Source organism: Aphelocoma coerulescens, chromosome 3 (assembly GCF_041296385.1).
Source record: "Aphelocoma coerulescens isolate FSJ_1873_10779 chromosome 3, UR_Acoe_1.0, whole genome shotgun sequence".
In the NCBI taxonomy this organism is placed as follows: domain Eukaryota; kingdom Metazoa; phylum Chordata; class Aves; order Passeriformes; family Corvidae; genus Aphelocoma; species Aphelocoma coerulescens.
Window position 1 is genome coordinate 66,041,166 of NC_091016.1, and position 22,794 is coordinate 66,063,959.

General features: G+C 37.4%; 1 protein-coding gene across 1 annotated transcript in view; it reads right to left on the minus strand.

Moving 5' to 3' along the window:
- Window positions 1-22,794, minus strand: part of ESR1 (estrogen receptor 1) — a 191,410-nt gene that overhangs the window by 22,900 nt on the left and 145,716 nt on the right. The window contains 1 exon segment of the mRNA XM_069010653.1: window positions 3,533-3,671. Within this exon segment, the coding sequence (XP_068866754.1) occupies window positions 3,533-3,671 (139 nt within the window).

The following is a 22,794-nucleotide window of genomic DNA, read 5'->3' on the forward strand; positions in this document are numbered from 1 at the left end:
CCTGAAGAAACATTACATTTTCTTCAAAATTATAAACAGCCTACTGTCAGGCCTGACAAATTTCAACCCTGGTCTAATGACATTTTTAAAGCCTAGTTTCTTGGGAACCCTCCAGACAGGAAACATCTGGTTTGTCCCACTAGGAAACTAAGCCTTTACTTCTAAATTTGCCTTATACAATATACTAATTTTCAAAAACAGAATATAGAAGACTTGAATTTATTCTTTGATTTTATTAGGTACTGTACATTATTGCAAGCACTGTGAGTGTGCCATTGTATTTTCTGATTGAGCCTGTTTTTCTAATCTATAATTATTGTCATTTGAGCTTTTTTAATAGCAGCAGTTGTACACTGTAAAAATCTACCAGTTCTATGTAACTGGAAGGCTCTTAAAATTCCTGATTTTGAACCAAGACTCAAGTGTTTAGGTAATGCATTAACAGAATAAGAAAGGGTGCATTACTTCGTGAAATACACTAATTGCAATGCAGACTGGGAACAAAAAGAGATAATGTGATGATATTCATCCATACAGAAGAAAGCAGTCTACACATATTGGCAACTTAATTGTTGGGTAATTATTTTCTTATAGGCAAAGAAAAATTTTAAAAAGGAACACAGAATTAATAACTAAGGATTGCTGTACAGATATTTTCAAGGAGTCTTCCAAGTTTGAATTGTTGCAAAGGAAAGTTAAAGAAGTATCTATTTGAAAATGTAACTGGTTGACTCTCATGAAATTAGAAAAGACAGTTTCTAAAAGACTTTCAGAGACAAGACAAGCATATGTGTAATATGACCCAAGTAGGAGGAGTGAGTTGGGAGAAGAAAGATCACATTTGTTTAAAAAAATCCAGCAAAGCTGAAATGGTATTTTTATGACATTTCAGATAGATTTTAACAAGACAAGACTGCATTTATCTAGCCAAAAGGCAAAAAAGTTGTATAATAAAATTTGGTGTCAGCTAAGCTTTATGAACAGATGTATACAAATGACTACCTATATCCAAGGTCCTTGACAGAAAGAATCTGTTAGAATCAGGATAAGCCTGAGTGCAAAAAAGGAAAGGGATGTTCAAATCAGAGAGTATGTCTGCAACAGAATGATCAGAGAGATCTAGAGGTGTGCGCAAAACGTGGCAAAGCTCTGTAATAAAAATACTGAATTTTCACTAAATATGGAAGTGTTGGACGGAACTCTGAGCAACCTTGTCTAGTGGAAGGTGTCCCTGCCCCTGGAAGGGGGATTGGAACTAGGGATCTTTAAGGTGCCTTCCAACATAAACCATTGTATGATTCTGTGAATGTTGGTACTACTGTGGTATTTGCCCAAATAGTTGATGAAGTGGAAGGACTTCATTGAGTTAAAGAGTCCTTGAATCAGTGTCTGTCCTCTCAAACCTGACAAACAATGTATTTTTGCTCTATAACACTCTCAAAAGGCAATTTGCCTAAATCAAATTAACACATCAAAATATTGTTACTACTAATTAACTAGCAAATTAAGAGTTATTTAACTGATTAGCATATCACCGCTTCCCAGAGTCAAGAAATTTATTATTTTACTATCGGCAAATATCCCTACCAAGTGGAGTGAGGCAAGTATATGATGACTTAGACAAATGTTTATTATTTGAAAATTAGAAGATGTAATAGATCTACACTTTTACAGTCTTGATTAAAACTCAGAAAACAAAGGGCCCTAACATAATATGAGGTTCTGGTCGCATGCAATTGTTTCTTTTAATCCAACAGTCGGCTTAAAATTGTATGAATCAACTGCTCAAACTCCATTTTACTCAGAGCATGGGGATTTCAAGTTGAGGAAGACCAAAATTTCAAGTGTTTCCCTAGCTCTTCGTTTGTTTATTTTTTTAGCCAAGATCAGAAAAAAATATCATCTGGCCATCTCTGCTCTTCAGTTTTCAATTTTTTCTCACAACCTGAATTATGTAATGTGAAAAAGGTGGCTTGGTCTTTAGAAGCTATATTGCAATTTATAGTAGTTTTCAATAAAATACTATATTTACTTTCCTAGCATAGTAAATTTCAGTCCTTCTGTTCACTTAAAATAATTTTAAAACTGTTGTGGGTTTTTGTGAAGACTATACTTAAATTTAGACAAACATATTTTCTGTACATAAAATGAGAATGTATTTTATACTTATCCAGTTCCACAGCTCACAGATCATATGCTTACACAAGTGGAATAGGGTTTTTCCTAAGGCAATAAATATTTCTCTATTACTATGAAATATTATATTTTACCCTGTTAGGCATTATAATTTGTATTTTACTAAAATGCTAGAAGTAAATCCTAGGGGTTTCTTTTTGCAAATAGAAGGCAGGGAATCAAAGGATTAACACTGCACGAATGCAACCATAAAAACTCGGTACCCCACAGTCAACAGAGCACGTTGATCATAAGACATTTCTCTGCTAATAAGAATTTTGATTAATTTACACAGCTGGTGGCTGCAGTAGCTGAGGGCACTGCCCTTGACTTTCTGTTGCCACCCCTCTGCCCCTGCAGTTACGTGATGAAGTCAGAGCTTGCCCAGCTCTCAGCTGCCTCGCTCCATCTCAGCTCGGCTCTTCTGCCACTTCCAGTTTGGAGGAAGTTGCCAAACTCTGCCCTGAAGTGACTGGTGTGCACACAGCAGCTCTCCCCAACAACTCTGTTATGCTGTTATGTATAGTCTTCAGCTAAGAGGACCACCAGTAGCTAAGGTGACTCTACCTTAAGCAACTTTTCCTGAAAACTTTAACTGAAATTTTTCATGAAATTCTTCCCATGACTAGGAAAGAGAGAGCTTGAGTTTACACTAAGATAGTATAATATATGTTTTAAATTATCAGTCTTCCTGCTTTTACTGCAAAGACTGCCAGCTGAAATCCAGGATATTGTTGTACGGCAGAGATGCATATTTTTCTCTCTCAGAAATACTTAGTATATTAGCAAGACTGGCTAAGAAAAGGCTTAGTGAAGGAAGCAAGTATGTGTTTGACTTATTTGCCTCCACTTTTCACGAGGAAAGAAAACCCCCAAACTTAATATATTCTCTATAAATAAATAAGATTGTGATTGAGATTCTATGAGGATTTTCCTCAAAAATTTGGCTGGCTGCTTGGATAAATTCATTCTAACTAAGAAAAACTAGAATGATTTTAAATAAACAAAAGTAACTATCTGAATTAAATTAGTAGTGTTCAGTTTTTAATCTAAATTACTTCTGCAACAAACAGTACAGATTATAAGAGAAATTTACTGCTGCCTTTGAAAGAAAGTACTTCAAGCAGCAGATGAATTTCAGATGTGTTACTTGTCTAATAAATGACCAGTATCAAATTCCTGAGCATTTCTAGGTTTTTTAGAGTTCGTTTTCCAGTCTCGCCTACTATAAGCCTGCTTGACATACAAAGTACTGCCAAATTGTAGTATCATTGAGATGATATCATGAGATAAAAATTAATCTGATTGCAGCAGAAATAAATTAACTTAAATAAATCACAGCAACGTGCAGACTGACCTGTCCAGCAACAGGTTAGGTGCAAACAAAAGCTTTCCTGGGTGTTCCATGGAGCGCCAGACTAAGCCGATCATCAATATCTCTAACCAGGCACATTCCAGTAGATGAACCTGATCATGGAGTGTTAAATCCACAAAACCTGAAAAAATAAATAGAAGACAGTAAAAACACTCCAGTTTTGTAAGTGGAACAACATTATTCAGAGAACTAGGTTAAAAAGTGAATTAGAGCCGGATAATCAAAAAGAACAATAAAACAGACATTTGTTCTCTTTATATTTTGGGCTGAGTTTTTTCCACCGGGGTTCCATGCTAAAGAACAGTCAGAACTTTCTGGCCTACTGTTTTCGTGCTGGCTGTACCCTTCCCAAAAATCAAGGCAAGAGCCTGGACAGCACCTCCATCCTCACACCTGTTGCCAGGGGCCTGGGAATCCAGGTGCACGCCGCAGAAAGGGATCTGTGTGCTCCAGCACCACAAGGCCTGGGGCATGGTGGAGGTGAAATGGAAAAATCCCTGCTACAAAATGAACTGACAGCTCTAATCAGCTAACCCCAGGCCAGTTCTCTTGGAATGCTGTTTTACAGACTCAAGGACAATTCACCATACTGCAAGCGCAGTACCTGTATGGAAGAGGGACCAACAGAGCATTTCAAATAAACTTGGGACCAAATGCTTATCTTTGCACAATCAGAGTTCACTGATGAAACACCTGTTTGTATTCCTACTGGACTACAGAACATGGAGGAAGGAAGTACTTTGTATTTAAACACTAGAAACAACTAATGCAAAATAAGAGATGGCTTATAACAATACTACAAAAAATGAAAAACAAAGAATAATGATGAAGATAGATATGAAACCATAATCACAGTGGTCCTTCCTGTGTTCATTTCACGCAACAGACTGAATTATTCTCTGTTTTGAATTCTCACTTTTCACAAATGTTATTTTCAATCCAAAAATATAACCAAAGTGGAGATTGCATAATATAATTTGCATAAGTTATTCTTTGAAATTAGAACGAATTAGAATGAACTTCTTAAAACACAATGTGCAGAAGATGCCTTAAAACAGATCTTATTTGTCTTTTGCTCAGTGTTACAAGTGAAACACATTATTGAACCTTGCCATAATTTTTTTGGTAATTGTAATGATTTATACTAATATTCAGAATACAGGTTACATGGTAAACTCCCTTACCAGCCCTAAAATGACAGGGATTTTCCTTCTGTGTTGTGTCCTCTCTACAGATATATACTGAGTTAGTTTTGAGGAATATACGTGACATACACTTAAGTATTATCTTGAGAAAAAGGAAGAAAAAAGGCACATATTTTAAAAGTTAAATGTTGTGCTAGGAAATACATTTTTCAAATAAGAAAGAGGTAGAGAATAAAGAAAATACAGTTCACAATAACTGAGAAAATATTGTTAAGTTTGGTAAAAGAGTTGTGGATATAATTATTTTTAATTAAATTATCTGAGAGAGCTAAGCAATCTAGTGATAAGAAATCATCGAAGAAAAGGAAACAGCTTTGACACGTTTGAAATAAAACCCACTTATCAATTATTGGAAGTGAATTTAGGCAGTTGCAATACCTGCTGTTTTTATGGAAGTAGTAACAATAGAGGGAAGAAATAATTGCTTTTTCCTGTATTTTTCCTTTATTGCCAAGTACATAAAATTATTTTCAGACTTCAAAGACTGATGAAATGGCACTTGCCTGAGTCACCAAGCAGCTTGAACAATAGAGCTGAAACTTAAAAGAGCAACATTCTTAACTACAAAGCATTGGTTACAGCACTCAAGAACACAATTGGCAGAAAGAAAATGTCTGTATATGGAGAACAAATAATAAACATCAGGTTTCCTATTAAGTATTGCCTTAAAATGATAATACACAATAATTGCCTTGATGGCTTTTTAGGTGGCACTGTAAATTTATTATCTTGCTGTTGATAAAACTAGCTAGTTAGTTTAGCTGGTAAAACTAAATGTCCTGCCCAGAAAAGCTGTGGATACCCATCCCTGGAAGTGCTCAGCGCCAGGATGGAAGGGATTTTGGACAAGCTGGTCTAGTGGAAGGTGTCTCTGCCTGCTGCAAGGGGGCTGGAACTAGGTGGTCTCTAGGTCCCTTCCAACCCAAATAATTTGATGATTCTATAAACTAATAGATTTGATGAAACAAAGTTCCATAAAATATTTGATACTGTAAAAGCATGCAACACATTAACTGAATGAAAATACTTTAAATTTCACATTTCAGTATGGGAAAAGGGTAATGAACTGAACTGAAGTATTTCTTAAGGAAGGACATACAGTTTACTTCTTTACCATAGACAATTTTTAATGATCACACAGAAAAAACAGAAGTCATAGTTCAGATGTCCTGTTGGCATGTGGGAAACATCTAATGCAGACAATGAACTTTATAAAAAGCCAGGGAAACTCAGAGTGTAAGAAAGTTGAGTTACCTTGGTATTACACGAATCTGATAACCATCCTGCAAGTGGGATGAGAAGCTAGACTGAATGGCAGAGAAAGGTCAAAATGAATGAAGCACTGAAAAATATGCCCTCTGGTGAGGAATAAGAGAAATTTAGTTACTCTTTGGGAAGCTAAATAGTCTCGAGGGGTTAAAGGACTGCAATGGATAAATATCCAGAGAAAAAGAGTAATGTAAAACATTACAAAGGATAATGGCATAACAGAGAGAAGCCCATGCTGGAAGCTAAAGCAGCTCCAAGTCAGACTGCAAATTAGGGGGCTTTGTTAACAAGAGTAGTTATTATCTAAGCATCACATTAAATTTCCTTGAATTTTCTCTCATTTGAAACATTAATCAAGATTTAGCGATTTTTTTAAGACATACTCTTATTCAGGCAAGTTAATTCAGAATAATGTTACAGAAGGTTAAATTAAATTATGAATAAATCATTAGTCAGTCCATCATGTAGAGCATGCTGCACATTAGTGTTGCTGAAATTATGTGTAGCTGTGCACATAATTCTCAAATTTCAGTACTCCTTTAATGTTGGAAAGTTTTGAAAATTATTCACAAAGTATTTTTTAATTCTAAATTTTTGATTACTGTGCTTCAAGGAAGAAGAAAGACATTCACTTCAGTGTAGATAAATTAATTAGTTGCAGTTTGGATATAACCTACATCTCACTCCATATACCAGACTGACCAATTTCATGATCTTATATCAATCAATATCAATAACCTAGATTGCCACTAGTCCATTCTATCCAACATATATCATATGTTCAGCAGGAGAAAGATGCTTAGAGAACAAAAGCCATGCCTAGACCATTCCTTGTTTTTCAAATACAGATAAGTTAACAGCGTTTCCAAGTGATTGCCAACAACAAACACAAAAAATGTTCCACAAATTCTTGTATAAATAAGGAAATCTGAACTTCTGAAAAGCCAGAATGATCTTCAGAGTAAATCTCTGTAACCTGGGAATTTGGGCAACACAAGGATTACTGGAAATGGTATTCAGTAAAGCACACAGGCTTGAGAAAATTGATTTATGCCATAAGTTGTTTGACTGCAGTAAGGAACAACATAAAGCTCAGATGATTTTCATTTTTTGCTAATGTAACATACATTGTGCACCCTTCAGTTCTCTGAAATAACCACTACCAACACATGTATACATATATGTATATATTTGTGTCAAATTTTACCAATCATTTTGAAACTAATAAATTCATCATTTGCCTCAGTGACTTTTGACCAAATAAGTAGCTACCTGTTTTATGAGAAACAATTTCCATAGCAATTACCATTCTCTGAGACCCAATATCCAGTGTCATTGCAGATTCAATCCTTCAACATTAAGTCCTCCACTGGACACTTAATAACATTGAGGATCATTATCATAATTTTGCAGTTTCTCCTAATAAGACACAACTACAGGGTTTCCAGACTGCTCAAAATCAGTTGAGTAAAGGTGAAAACAAATTATAAAGAAACCCTTCTTTTTTGCATCTGATCCAACTCTAATCCAACCTATATGTTTATACTATATCTCCTAATTACCATGTGTGCCTAAAAGATGAATGTCAGCCAATTTCTGCAAGAAAATAAACATTATCATGTCATAAAGAACTATTCTGTCTCCAGATGCTTTGAAGGAAAGTAAAGTAAAAGCAATAAATAGTTTTAAAACAATAGCAAAGCTCCATCTATCAAAGTATCCCATTTACAACAGCAATTGATACCAGATGTTTATGGCAAAACATACAGCAGGAGAAACATGCTTCTACAGGAGGTTTCCTCATGTTCCAGAGGTGTATAGCTCAGACTTGCAAAGCTGGAAATGGTGTTTTTGTGACTGACATCCCTTAACATTTCTCCCTCCAAGTTTCTCCAGGTGCTTTCTGAACTGACTTAGGCATTTAATGCAGTTCTGGTATGTTTTATATACTCTGGAGCAGTACTCTCCAGTAAGAAGTTTCACACTCTCAGTTAACACTATGTAAATAACAATCTCCTGTTGTTCTGAAAAAAAAAATCTCTCTCTGACTTTCACTTGATACATCTAATTATTTTATTGGAAGATTCCATCATTCCCTAGGTCATCATCTCACTTCTCTTTTCCAAGCAATTTTAGTATATTCAGTCACTCCTCAGATGCAAGTTATTCTGTTCACCTTTGAAACAATGTTGTCCTTCTTGGATCATTTTCCCGTTCAACTATATTCTTTTACAGACAGTGCAACCATGACTTCAGACTGTTTCAGTCTGCCCTTATCTTCATCACATTATTCAACTTAGTAACATCCATAATTTTTAACACTATTATCCACACCCTTTTTTCCAGCAAAAAGTTGTGGGAAATCAGAACACTCCTACATTTTGTGTCTTAAATATGTCCAGACAGACCATTGCTTTTTCTGTCTTCAGGCAGTGTTTTGAAATGTGGCAACAACCACTGAAAGAGGCTGTTGTTTACAACTCCATACAGTATCTCAGTCATGTGACAGTCATGTAATAGACCACATTTGGAAAAGAATGCTAATTAGGTTGGAAAAGACAGCAGGAAAGTAGCAGTAGGTGCTGCAACCTACTTGCTAGCAACCATCCAATAAAGGAACAAAATAAAGAGATGCTTGTATAGAGAAAAATATCTAGGTAGATGAAAGGCAAACAGCAAAATAATTCCTATGGCAAGTTCTGTTCCCAAAACAACAGAGGAAAAACATCTGTTCCTCCTAACCTAAAGCACACTGAAGGACCAATACCTCAGTCACCACTGTTTGATCAAGTGGTGAAATCTGAGCCTGTTTTAATGCCACGAGCTTGGTACCCAACCTCTCCACTTCAAACAGAGTGGCGAGACTGCATCTATGCATTTATCCAGCACATAAGATGATACTCTGTTCTGAAATTGCACGGCTCGCTCAGCCTCTTCAGCCTTTAAGGCTGAGCCCTGAAACCTCATAGTTAAGAGGTGGCTAAAACCCACACCTTGACTTTAGCCTTGTCTGTACACAACAGCAGAGCAAAACAAATTCTGAGGCCAAGTGAATCAGAGAACCACAAACACTGTTTTCCTTGAGCCTCAGTATTTACACAGCTATTTCTATAAAGCTACTTATTCCTAATTCTTTCCACAGATCTTCAGACAAAAATTTTAAGACACTTTTATTAAGTTCTCCCTCCTAAGGGCACTCACAGTATGACATGGACATATTGGTTTAATTGTTTAGACAACACCAGTGTTTTAAAGCAAGACTTATTTTGAAAACCAAAGATCAAAGATCTCTAAACCTCAACATCTTCAATCCAAATATTTTGCTAGAAGGGTAGTCTTGTTATTTCATTTTTTTAAAAGGACATTGCTTTTGTTTCTGTAAGTGTGGTCAGAAAAAAATTAACTACAATTTACTGAGTTCCTGGGAGGAAATCTGAAAGGCAAGCACAAAGCAAGTGACACAGTTTTAAGAGCCTCTAACTACTTTGTCTGCTCTTTCACAATTCTCTATTTTTGCTGCCTGTATAATTATAATATAGCAGCACACCAATGCAAGCTTACACACTGTCTCTTCTGAGTGTAAACAGTCTGTCAGAAATTAAATTTCTTGTGATCAAAGAGAACAGCATCTGCTCTTAATTACTGTTAGTTCCTTTTGAAAATTATAATTCTCATTTTGCCATTTTCAGCTCTAATGGTTTTAAACTTCTTTCTGAAAAATAAAAATTACAATTTACAAGCATAAACTTAAAACAGGTTAGAAAACTTTGGGGTTTGGGGCAAAACCCTAGAAGTCAGAAGGATGATGAGGCCCTGCTTTCACAGTCTGTATCCATACTGAAAGTCAAGGTCAAGCAAGCTTTGCTCTTCACCTCTAGTGTTTCCATCCTCCCTGAGCTGGCCTTAGGAAAACTACCTAACAGTTTGGCAATTAAACCATCCAGCCAAAGTCCCTACCTGACACTGTCCCCAGAACAGGATGCTGCAGTGATGTCACATTTGTCACTTTTTTATTTCAGATCCCATTTCTAGGAGCTGATCTGCTCTGCCTCCACTTAAAAGTTGCACTGTGATGATTCTGAAATGCATTTCTCAGGTAAATGAGAACTGTTGCAGCTCCTTTCCAGGAATACATGAAGTTGTCATGACTTCACTCAATGCCTTCTGCTTGGACAAGAAGTACATACTTTTTCAAACCTGTCCAGTCTGTATCTTTTCAGAATGAGAAGTCTAAGAAATTCCTGAGGCCACTCCTGGTCAAGTAGCCAATTCCTTATTCAGTACAGGAACCTCTCTTTCCCTCCTCAGGTACACAGCAGTGTAAACTGTGACCAAGCACATCCTGCCTACATCAGATACATTAAATAATGTCCTATTTCAAGTTTCCTATGCCAGAGCAAGCTTGTAAATAAGTTAGGCAAGTAAAAGCTGATCTACTCAAAGCAATATTTTGCACCAAGCACAACTAGAATTTAGGGCCGTGGAAACACTTCAGAGGTAGTGAGAGACAGTTGCCACTGGTCAAACATACATTCTCTTCTCCTGACAAACTCTTGCCACATTTTTATGAAGTACTGATGCCTTGCCTGAGAGAAACATGAGAATTCCCCAGCACAACACCAGCTTGGCTGGCAATGCTCCTAGGGAGATGGACCATGTACTGCCAGGGGGTCTGCAGGAACACCCAGCATGAGAGCCAGCCCTTAGCTGTGAAGTGCTCCTGTGAGTTTTCGGGACAGCAAGTTCTCTCTAAAAAGCAGCACAAGCAAATTATTCTGCAGGATTTATTTGATTGCCTGAAGATCTGTCCTGGGCTGGTGGATGGTCAGGCTGTGTGTCCAAAGTTCAGGACTTCCTCCTTGGAGAGAAGACAGGCTGGGTAATGTTGTGGCTCAAGCCCATCCCTGAGGCAGGACACAAACGTACCCAGTGAAGAAGCAAAGTGCTGCCAAGTCCTGACTTTCTCGCACCTGTCACTGGGTGAGTCTTGACTTAAACACAGGGGTTTTTTCCAACTCTTTCACTTTGTTAACCAAAGATTATTCCAGAAAGTGCATTAGCAGTAACCATTTAACACAAATACATTGAGGCCTTCCATCAGGGAACATAATAAAAGTAATTGGCACTCACATAGCACTTTACATTTCCAAAGGCCAGTAAAACCATTAAGTATTATTAAATGTATTTTATAGATAGAACACAGGGAGGTTAAGTGCCTCATCCAGGAGGAGGCAGGATTAGGACAGAGGTGTCTCAGCACACTCTGTCATCCTTTCAACCACAAAAATCTTTGAGTTGAAGACTCCTTGAGCCCAAGTGAAAGTTCTGTTTCTTGCAAATCAGTAAAGGTAAAAAAAACAGAAGCAACTGAACTTTTCTCATAGACAAAAAGGAAAAAAAGCTTTGTGAAACTAGATTTGGGGCGAAAAGTGTTCAGAATGTGAGCAGAAAAGCATGATGCAGGGAAGTACACAAGCATTAACTTGAATCTGTCTCACTAATCTAGGCAAGGTAACAACCTGTACAAAACAAATCTTAGGCCTAAGTTTTCCTCACCCTCCTAACAAGCCGTTTTAAAAGTTACTGAAATAAGAACAAATCTTGCTAATAATAATTATAAAGACAACTACTGGATAAGACTATTTTAAGTGAAGGCTGCCTGCCAGTTTGCAAGTGAAAGCTTATCATACTTGTAAAGCAAGAAGGGAGATGTACATATATTTTCTGTACAGAAAATAAGCTCTTCAACTAATCAATAAAAAGTGATGTTCATTATTAAATGAAAAATTCTTGCAGCAGTATATAACAGTTATTTAAGGCATGTTAATGATTATTCCTTCCTGGACTGTAATCCAGATGTCTGAGATACAGGGTACGCTTTGACAACACTAAGATGTTACTTCATGGTTCTTTTACCACTGAGAGCTGTGCCATTTGTCAGGAAGTTCAGGCTTGCAAATAAAACCCACAGAACACTGTCTGTGTATTGGGAATGGAACAGCAGCAGCTGTTCCCTGTGATTTTGAGTGTAGGAACACCCATCAGCTACATGTGAAGGCTTTTCTTTGAAGGTTGTCCTCTGAGTTTTTCCCTGGACAGGTGAAGAAAGACACTACTCAAAATTTATTAGCTGCTGACTAAAATAGAGGGTATGAGGTAATACATCTTTTATTTATCGTCTCTGCAACAGTTAATTACATTATATTAAACTTATACCAGTACTCAGGCCAGTTGCAAATAGTTTGGAGAGATTTTTGGGGGATTTGTCATTTTTGTAAGAGGTCACAGCTATGCAAAATGTTTTCCATCAAAAGCAGATGGAGCTAAAATAATTTCTGGGGCTGGTTATGCATTCTTAACTGACTTTTACGAACTCAAAAGACAGACTCATAAATACAAGCTGTCCTCTCTACTTCATTCTTTCCCCTCCTCCCCTTCCCCACCCAGCTAGGGCTGTCACACTGCTGGTCTCTTCTGCTGGTTTAAGTGTTCAGATAATTGATGAAACAACTTGTCAAGACTGAGGAGCATGAAAGCGACTGATGGGCAGTTAGGGAGCACCAACCACCTCTGAGAGTTTACACTCTGTAAATCTGCCCTAAGACTTGAGGTAACATCCAGCATGACTGGGATTTTTTTTGTCTGTTCAGTTGCATCCAAGACAGTATGAGGTTTTCAGCATTTGTTTGACCTCCTTACTAAAGTACCAGGCTATGCTCCAATCACAACCTAAACCAAATGCAACTGATGGTTTTGTGCTGTCAGAAAAAAATCATTTGAGGCAAAAGATCTCATTAAGCAATCACTCCTAGAGCAATCTTTAGGAAACCACAGTTTTCAAGCAAACATATAATCACTGGAGGGGGGGAAAGAAGGCAGACTGGGGTAGACTTTCAGAGGTTTTTAAATGACCCCAGCATGCCCCTGCAAGGTTTCAAACAGTTGTTTCAATACACAATTACTGGAGGAGAATTTTAAAACTAAAGATCAAAGACTTCCCAGTTGTTTTCCTCTTTTGCAGAGTGCACCTACATGCTTTTACTACATCCTCTTACTACTTTTATAAGCACTGTAGCTGGCAAAGGCACTTTGGATGGTGCAGTACCCTAATGGTGTCAGTGAGAGCAGCAAGCAGCAAGGGGGTGGTTCACATGGAGCCCTGACGGGAGATGGCTTGAGCAGCATCTCATGCCTGGCCTTCACTGTGGCACTGGGAGACAGACCCTGCTAGAGGAAGAGGCTCTGGAAAACTTCAGGGTGGATAAAGGCAATGCCACATGGTCGAATGGTCATAGCAGGGACAGGATAGGGATGGCAAGTGAACAAAACCAGATTAAAGGGAGGCTGGAGACCTACTGTACCACAGGCAGCTCATTCTGCTGTTCTGCATCTCAATTTCGCCACAAATGTTAGGGTGTAAAAATATCTCCATTGTTACATTTCTTATCCTTTTCGTTCCTTTAATTATAAGAGCTACATGAAAGACTTAAAGGTAATCATAACACAATCAAGAACATTTTTAAAAAGAGATAAAATTAGATTTGCAAGATAACACAACCAATGGCCAGTTTCAGCCACTCTTCTAAACTAGCATTAAGTTATATAAACTGAAATTAAGGATTAACCCTATTCTTTCTGATTTTCCCTAAAATCCTGGTTTTACACTTTCATTTCCAATAATTCTGTTTAATTCTTCAAGAGCTAAAGTTTCACTGTTTCAATCTCTGCCCATGTCTGGAGGCTTTAGAAATGTCACTTTTAAAATGTAACACTTTTTTTGACTGCAAACACTTTCACATGATGAAATTGGGAGGGCTATGCTCTCCCCTTCTTCATTCATAAAATCCAGTGAACAAGGCACTAAGCTTTTTACTTCCATCTCTCCCACTAATGTGCTCACCACTGAACCAATTAGTGTTCATTGGAGCATCTGGAATTAACAGAAAAGAGGATTATTTTGCAACCCAAGGAAAAGAGGGGGGAAATGTCAAGTTTGTAGCGAACTAGAAAATTAAAACTGCTTCAAGACCACATATAGAAATTGCTCAGAACATAATGTGCTGCACCCAAGAAATGAGTATAACTTAAGAGTTCATGGTCTGGTCATTCTTTATAGTCACTAGGATATAAAACTAGCTTGACTAATGCACCTGCATCCATTTTATGCCTTCAGATTGCCCACTTCTGAAGAAGTATTATTCTGTCAATTGTACTTATATGTGAGTAACAGAAGCTGTATATATGTGTACTTTAGCATCCATTACATTGCCTGGTACCTACATCAAAACAGAAACACAAGCACATATAAATGAAACACTAAATGCTTCTTTTTCCTCCTATTCCTTTCACCCCTACATGACTGGTTTTGAACAGAACCCAATCTCTGAAAAATTACCCAGGAAATTGTAGGGACACATCAAAGAGAAGAAAGACAGCAAAATTAATTGCAGCAATTTCCTTTAACCACTACAAGAAGACTATTTCAGCAGCCGTGTGGGAGTGTCACCATAAGACAGAGCAAAGGAATACTTTGCAGGGAAAGCAAGACACTGGAATGCAGCTGGCAATTCATATTAATTTCCTTGTCCAGGGAGACCTAGTAAGTTATCAAGCAATATGTTTCCACAAAACACATCACTGTCTTAAACCCCTTTTCTCGGACTCTTCTTCAATGGGTATCAAACCCAAGGCACCCTCAGGAAACTGTCCCACATTTCATGGAGCGGGCTCAGGTGTGCACACAAAACACAGGTGTTGCACTTGGAGAACAGTGACCTTAATTCAAGCTCCTATACTGCTTGCTGAGATACATACTGAGGCCAGAGCTCAGGGGCTGAGGTTGGGAGCACTCTGTCAGAGCATTTTACATTAGGAAGTGACAGGCTGACACGTTTAAAACCCTCTGGGTAACATGTCAGATTTCACAAAATGAAAACAAACAAATAAAGAGGCTGGTTTCTATCTGGAAATATGGCGTCCTTGTCAGTGCCTCATCTTAGTTTTCAGCACTCTACCAGGCACCTATTCCTATTCAGCATTGAAAAAGGTACCTAAACTTCTAGGAAATATATGACCCTTCTCCCCAAAATTGTCTTGTTTTTTTTTTTTAAACAGGTGCCCGAAATATTTGAAATTTTATTGAAGTCTACTCTTTCACATTGAAAAAAAATCATTTCACCCAAAACAGTTATTATCTAGCAGATAGTTTAAAAAATTTCATTTTGTATGAAGTGAGAATGTTTATTTTTTACTGTTTGTATCTGCCATGAAACAAAGAAACTATTTACACAACTCTAATGGAGACATCTGGAAAAGCTTTGGAACAGTGTACAAGCTCATCCAAAATGACCAGGCCTATAAACTCTATTTGTCATCCTTTGACAGGACTGGAAAATTGCATGGAATCCCACTACATTTAAAAAAAAAAAAAAAAAAAAATCACTGTAATGTCTTGTAATAAGTTCAATAGCAGAAATTAAAGATTAGAAGAAAAATATGTAACTTAAAATCCAGAAAGTTTTCCCTGGAGTTATAATTTGATAATTTTTCTAACTTATAAAAAAAGTGGTAGTTTTCATCTTTCTTATTTCAGACACATTCTTATTTATTTTGTTTTTCTTTTTTTTTTGCACTTGTATATGAAATGCAAATTTGACAGACTGCTTACAGATGAGAATAAAAACCTATCAGGAAATGGAGCCACTTCATACAGCTCAGACATAGTCTGGGAGACTGTTTTGTCAATAGCATCACCATACTGATCCTCAAAGCACAGTTTGAATCATATAAAGAAGACTTTTTCAGGCTGAAGGCTCCTATCCTGAGAGGCAGAAGAACTGTGTTTGGTGAAGGAGCCCTGAGGCAGAAAATATCATCTGATTGTTACCCAAATGGTGTTGCCCACTTTTGATGATATCCAGAAGGTTATGGGCTCCTGCAGGTCATATCTGTTTATATGCTCCCATGGCTACACTGGTACCATGAGGAGAGTTACCAGGATGAGACTAAGTCATGCAGTAACTGCAATATGGACACAACCAAGAGAGGTCACACAAAACTGATGTTGCACTATGATGGTAAAAAACAAACGTAAAAACAACTGAACAGGAGAGAGAAAATATGAAGCAGCAATGTGGTAAAAACTTGTCAAGATGACACAGCATTCTAACTTTCATTATCCTAAATATGTTTATTAATGATCTGACAGGCCAAGAAAGCAATGAGGCAGCAAAATATGAAGATAACAGAAAATAACTTTATCAGAACAAAAAGAACATGAATTTCAGAGATACTCAGAGAAGTGAGTCACCTTCTAACTGTTTGTGCTAAGTCTGGAATCAACCTAAATTTTAAGCATTTTCAGGCTGCATTTTTGCACGGACAGAAAATCAAAATATGAACTGAGAAAGAGGGGTGAACTTGGAAATTGACACAAAAAGAGGAAAAAATCTTAATGTTATTGTCTTACACATACACAAAAAAAAAGGTAATTCTGAGTGTAAAAAGCATCTACAAACACATTTAAATACAGTCCTACCCCAATTAAACATCAAGTATTAAGAAGCTGCTCAGAGACTTGGAAGCCAAGAGACTCTGAGGGTTCAAGAGGCTGGCAACATGGGGGAAAACAGCTCATCAACATTATACTGAACTACTTCTGACATCCCATAAGTGAATAATTTCAGTCTTCCACCTACCTGAAATTAGCACTTACAAGTTACTTCACATTATTTGTAAATAAAATAAGACATGGAAAGCTGGTAACAGTTATTCACTGTCAGCTGAAGAAAAGCAGATCTGGATTCATCAGACGGATTTTTACCAAAACCTCTCAGAAGCCCTATTACTGACAAATAAGGTACAGAAGAGCTCATCCGGAGTCTAAAGAACTCTGGCTGCACTGTCTGCAGAAACAAGGAAGTAAAGGAAATGTGTTTGTGTTGCTTGGCACTGTCTCATTCAAATATTCAAATGTGTGTCTGTTTGAACACTTGATTAGAAGTGTCCCCTTAAAAAAAAAAAAAAAAAAAAAAACAAAACAAAAAACAAAAAAAAACAAAACAACAAAAGCAACAACTAAAAAAGCCCCGAAAACAAACGAAGAGAACAAGAAGAAAACAAACAAAAAACAGAACAAAAAAATAGCATGTAAAAAATTCTGCAAAATATAAGCCACTCTTTTTTGAGAAGAGAGGCATACTGTCAAGGCATAAAACAGGAGCATAATGAGCAGTATAAAAGAAATAGAGTATTTAATTCATATTTATGCCTGTAGGCTAAGAATTTTCAAATTGAGACTGGGGGAGGGGGGTGTTTCACAACAGGGATATTTTGTGTGCTTCATATCTTTTCCATGCAGCCGATAAAATCCTGAGACACCAGTTTAAGAATGGATTCACTGTGGCACACTGTAAGAGTTCTCCATAACTGACACAAGGGGGCATTGGCAGAGCCAGTGCTTTCCTGTGGTAAAGCAACATTCTTCTCGAAAGTATAAAGGAACATAACCCTGCACGTTTACCTGGGGGAAAAAAGGTTCATTTGGTATTCATATTGGAGCCAATGATCCTTCATGGGGAAAAAAATGAAGTCATGAGTTGACAATTGTGCTGGATTTTCATGGGGAGCTCTTCTGTGTCAGCTGAAAACCACTCTGTGTATACTGGTTTTAAAAAGTGTTAGATATTAACCTATTAATACAAATGTTTAATCCCATCATCACCAAATAACGTATACTAGAGCTTTCCTTTTCCACAGACATTGCAAAATCCCACCCTGCAGAAGACTAAGAGTCAACTGCTGATTCCAAAAGGCTGCCACATGCTTCTGTCACTATTTACTAGCTGTACAGTGCAAACTTGGCCCAAAGAACTTCCAGAAGAATTTACTGCCTTCCTGGAAGAGAAAGACAGAAGAACAACTTTCAAAAATATGCACTAGAACTGGCAACCAGCCAGGCAGCCTTTGCCTCCTGGGAAGTAAAGCATCTTGTACCCCAGGGATGGAAGCCAACAAAAGACCTTCTGTGAACAAGGATGCATCTTGAGTTAGGGGGTACTACCTACCTAACCATAAGTATCCAAGCCCTCACAGCTATGGCATACCATTACAGAATATGTTGCAGACTAAGCAGGAACATGCAATGTAGGAGCTGAACATCTATGTATGCAAACAGGATAAAGACTCTAAAAGGTGCCAGGAACTAGAAGATTCTCGCCCTTTGTACAGGAGAGACTGGAAAAGCCCTCTCTGTGTAAAAATAAAGAGAAATTAAATTAGAAGAAGGCTTGCTCTAGAGCTGCATGCTGCTACTGGCAGTATAGATACATGAATATTTCTTTCCAGCACTATCACATCAATACTTGCCTATTCATTCCTGGTATACTGTCACTCCCTGTGGGAAACAGAGGAGTAGAAACTCCTGCAATTAAAGGAGGCTTTGATTTACAACCCTGGAAGAGACTAGGTCTGGCTTAATTGACAGAGATTTGTGGACTTTAAGCAAAAGGATTACAAACTTGTGTTCCTATCATTATAAGTAAAATTGTACACTGGGTGTTTTGGTGAAGGGTTTTAAAATATAATAGTGGGATTTTATATAGTTTAAGTTAAGAATGTAGATGGTATAACAGAGACAACTGTGTGTACGTGACATGAGAAGTTATTGGTCAAGACATAGCTGCATTGCAGTGAGAAGTGCCACAGGTGATAGGTCATTAATCTAAAACAAAGTGTCGTTTTAAGTATCTATTGGATTAGAAAGTTATAAATTACGATGTAACCCTAAATCTTGTGACTAGTCACCATTACTCGGAGGTGTTGTAAAATCTCACGCCTGGACTGATGCGTTTGTTATTTTAAACAATAAATTCGTGTAGTTGCATAGTCCCATCCCTTAAAGTTCTTTTCCTCCGACACGTGATAGCGCGGGAAACGGACAACTCCCATTTTACAATTGTCTCAACTATTTTGCCATGAACTGGACTGGCGAACTCACACAAGTTATTGGCAATGCAAAACACACACCCAAAAGATTCCTTTTTAACCCAGATAAATCCCTGTACTTGCACAGCCACCCCAAGACAGGGAGAAGTAGAAAGGTAGGAACTGTTCTAGCCAGCACTGCAACTGGAATAAATACTTGTGAAATTACCATCTCACAAAGTATGTCTAAAAATATGTGTGATATTCATAAGAAATACTACCTTTGTAGCAATCAAAGGAGATTTCTGAAATAGGTCAGACATGCAATACTAATGTAATAGTTGATATTATATGGCAATATTGCAATTTTAGCGCTTTTCCAGTCAGTTGTTTTTAATACAATGAACACACCCAGTTAGAGACTGTCCGGGGTTTTAGCAAACACCTGGCTCTCATGCCAGCAGCCTGTATAGCCACTTCTCTCTTTGCAGCCATGTTTTCTGAGGGATAGCAGCTGTTGCAGAAGATGCTTCATTAGACTATTGATAAGACTTAATATTCTCTAGGAACATTTTAATTAGCCTACTCTACCACTTTCCATATCTTTGTGAATCAAAGTAAAATTAGATTTCTTGAATTTTGGTTGTCCAAATCAATCTAAACACTCCAGAATATAATTTCACAGGGAACACAACACATTTAGCCTATAAGCGATTTTGAATGGTACTTTTCCCTTTGTATATTAAACTTGATTCTGGGTCTTAAGGCTTCCTATTGGATTTGGTTCCAAACCAAAACCCTCAAGCTGCAGAGAGAAAAATCACTGAAAATTCTGATGGCATGCATTTTCTTTTTCTGAGATCAGTCCGCTCTCAAGGAGTACCAGATACCTGTGAAAATGACTGGGTGCCTCTGACAGCCTGAGCAGTGCCCCTCTCTGGTGGGCAAACGGAACTGGACACTGAATCCAAGTCAAGATCTTGATTCCTGCCTTCTGTTTCCAGGACTCCTCAAGAGGCTTAAGAAGCTTTAGGTCTAGACCCAGAGTGCAAGCAAAGTGATAAATATTTCATCTCTATCTCCCTGCTCCAGGACTGTGGCAGACAGTGACATTTTTTACAAGGAACAGAACTTTACATATGGAAGGGAAGGCAATAGTTCCTTTTGGACACTCAGAGCTGAGCACAAACTCCTGGAGGAACAAGGCAAATTCAGATTTCTCATCTCCCATTCCACTGTGGGATATTCTTTAACTTTCTTTCACCAGTTCAAATTCACAGCATGCAGACAAAACAACATACTCTTTACATGCATAGTTCATTTCCTGGAGAGATAATCAAAGAAAACAAATGAGCTGCGTAACAGATGTGTCCTATAATGCACCACTGCAGCAATACAAATGGGGTAAGAGCCCATCCAGAAGTCATCTGCAATAAATCTTTCCTAATTATTTCTATGTAACTTAAAAACTCCTATATATCTAACATGACGTTTTAGTGAGTGACTCACTTGAACAGAAAACTAATACACATTATATTAAAATAACCTCTAAACTGGAATTACAGCTGATTGTACTCAGAGATGTAGTACTAGAGAGAACCTAAAAGAATTAGGCTGAAGTTACTAAACATCAAGCAAAAAGGGCCAATTTGTGTGAATTATGAGGACAAGAAACAATGGATATGTGCACACGCACATACATATCGCATCAGTGCTTTCCAACAATCGCATATTCTTTTTGTAAATTATTTTCAGAAATAAATAAATCAGGAGGGATCATTACTTACTGTTTACTTAGAGTAGAAATTAATGAGCGTTTCTTGGAAAGCTCCAGGGTTCAGCATAGCTGAAGACTCTAAGACAGATATGTTCGTCCAAGAGTGTAAATTACTTATCAGCTAAAGAAAAATAGCAGGAAATGTTTTTATAAAAGGATCATATCTTTTAGAAATAAAATATTACAGTTTAAATATTTTATTTCCTAAAGTTTTGGCTAAAAAAATATAAAGATTATTACTCTGGATGCTTATTTTTGCCTTTGCCAAGACGAACAGAATTTCATCTTCAGACACTTACTATCAAGTGAATTTGTATGTTATTGAATGCCCAATGAACTCCAACATATAAGCAGTTCTTGTTAAAAGAATGTTAGCTCCTTCTTACCTGTTTGGGGTCATTTTTCATCTGTCAATAGATGTCAAACAGGTAAAAAAGATTACTCATAGTAAGGTAAATTTTGGTTACTGAAAATATTTTTTTGAGACAGCTTGTTGGGAAGTCCCAAAATTCAAAGCTTTGAAATTCAAATATTTCTTACTCTGAAAAGGCCTGAATAGGGCCTTGCAACAGCACTCTGGGTCTTGATTTTAAAATCACTGCGTACAGATGGAACTATGACTCTATAACATGTGGAATAGCAGTCTTAAAAAAATTCTTTTGGTTATGTACTTGCATAACAGCATAACCAGCTCTGATGTACTCTTCAGAATCTCTCTTCTTCTGGACAAAGAAATAAAATCTGGAAAGCTACAGAATTAGCTTTAGGAGGTTGTAAAAAACTGCTAATAATGAACAAAAAAATATGAAATGTTGCAAGATAAGTATTAGAAAACTCTCAAGGATTTATTTCTGAGCTCACCCAAAGGTTCTCTAAAGAAATATTCAAAGTGGTTCTCTAACTACTTTTCCTTTCCTAACTCTGCTTCCCTTGATTGAAATTTTATGCAAATACAATGATGCAGTTTGAACACATTCTTGTAATGTCTACTGCCAGGAAACTCCTGGGGAAAGAGTGGGACATAAAGCTCAAACACTATGGCTTGGAAAACGAAATGGGAAAGAACAGCGAGTAAATCACATCCCGAGGCTCTTCCTTTGGCCACAGGAGCAGGCAACAACCAGACCCTTCCACTTGGAAGAGCCCCTGAACAAATCACTACCTTCAGCAGGAGCCCCAGCAATAAGTAAGAAGCCCAGTATTGAGCTGTTGAATTTACTGTTGGCTCATGTGACTGATTCACAGCATTTTTTTCCTCTGGTCCTCTTGCCTGTGTTCTTTCTTGTCACAGCTCCTTGTTGCTGGTCACCTTGTCCTGATGTATTTCTCTCCCCTTCTATATCCCTAACTCTAGGGCCTCCCTAGAGTTTGAAAATCATTGCATTAGGGTACCTCTTAAATTTCCAGGATCAGAGTTGTAATTCAGACCTTGATACTTCTTTCTTCTGCTATAATTTTATTCCGGTCTTCAGCTAGTGAAATCTCTACCTGTATTTTTGTTTTGTTCTGTATTGTTTACGTTCCTTTACAAGCACTTCGACTGAATTGTTCCTTCTCAGCTTTGCTTTTTCCTGTCTGACACAAGCTCCTGGTGCATGTAACATCTCCCTGTCCTTTAGAATCAGCACCTCCACCCTGTCTCTCAACAGTAGACCACTCTGTCACATCGTCTCATCCTTTTCTCATATTAGAAGCACTGTACAGGAGGAAATATACCTCATCCTTTTCCTAAAAGCACTACAAGACAATTCTCAAGATAATTTAAAAAGTTACTTGTAAGTGAGGCATTTTCTTATACAACACCCAGAACCTGGAGGAGGAGCAGGAGGACGGAACGAGTGCTTTTTTGGTTTTGTAAATATAGACAAGAAAAACTGAAGATGCTTCCCAGACTAAGAAAACACAGGGATGGAAAGCTTTAATTTCATATTCAATTATTTTAATTTTGCTGCCCCTTATAATCATTCCATTGAATGACACATCTCAGTCTGATGTTCAAATTCAAATCGTGTTTACTTTATTCCACTGTAAGGTTTGATACATTCTCTTACATTCACGGTAATTAATTG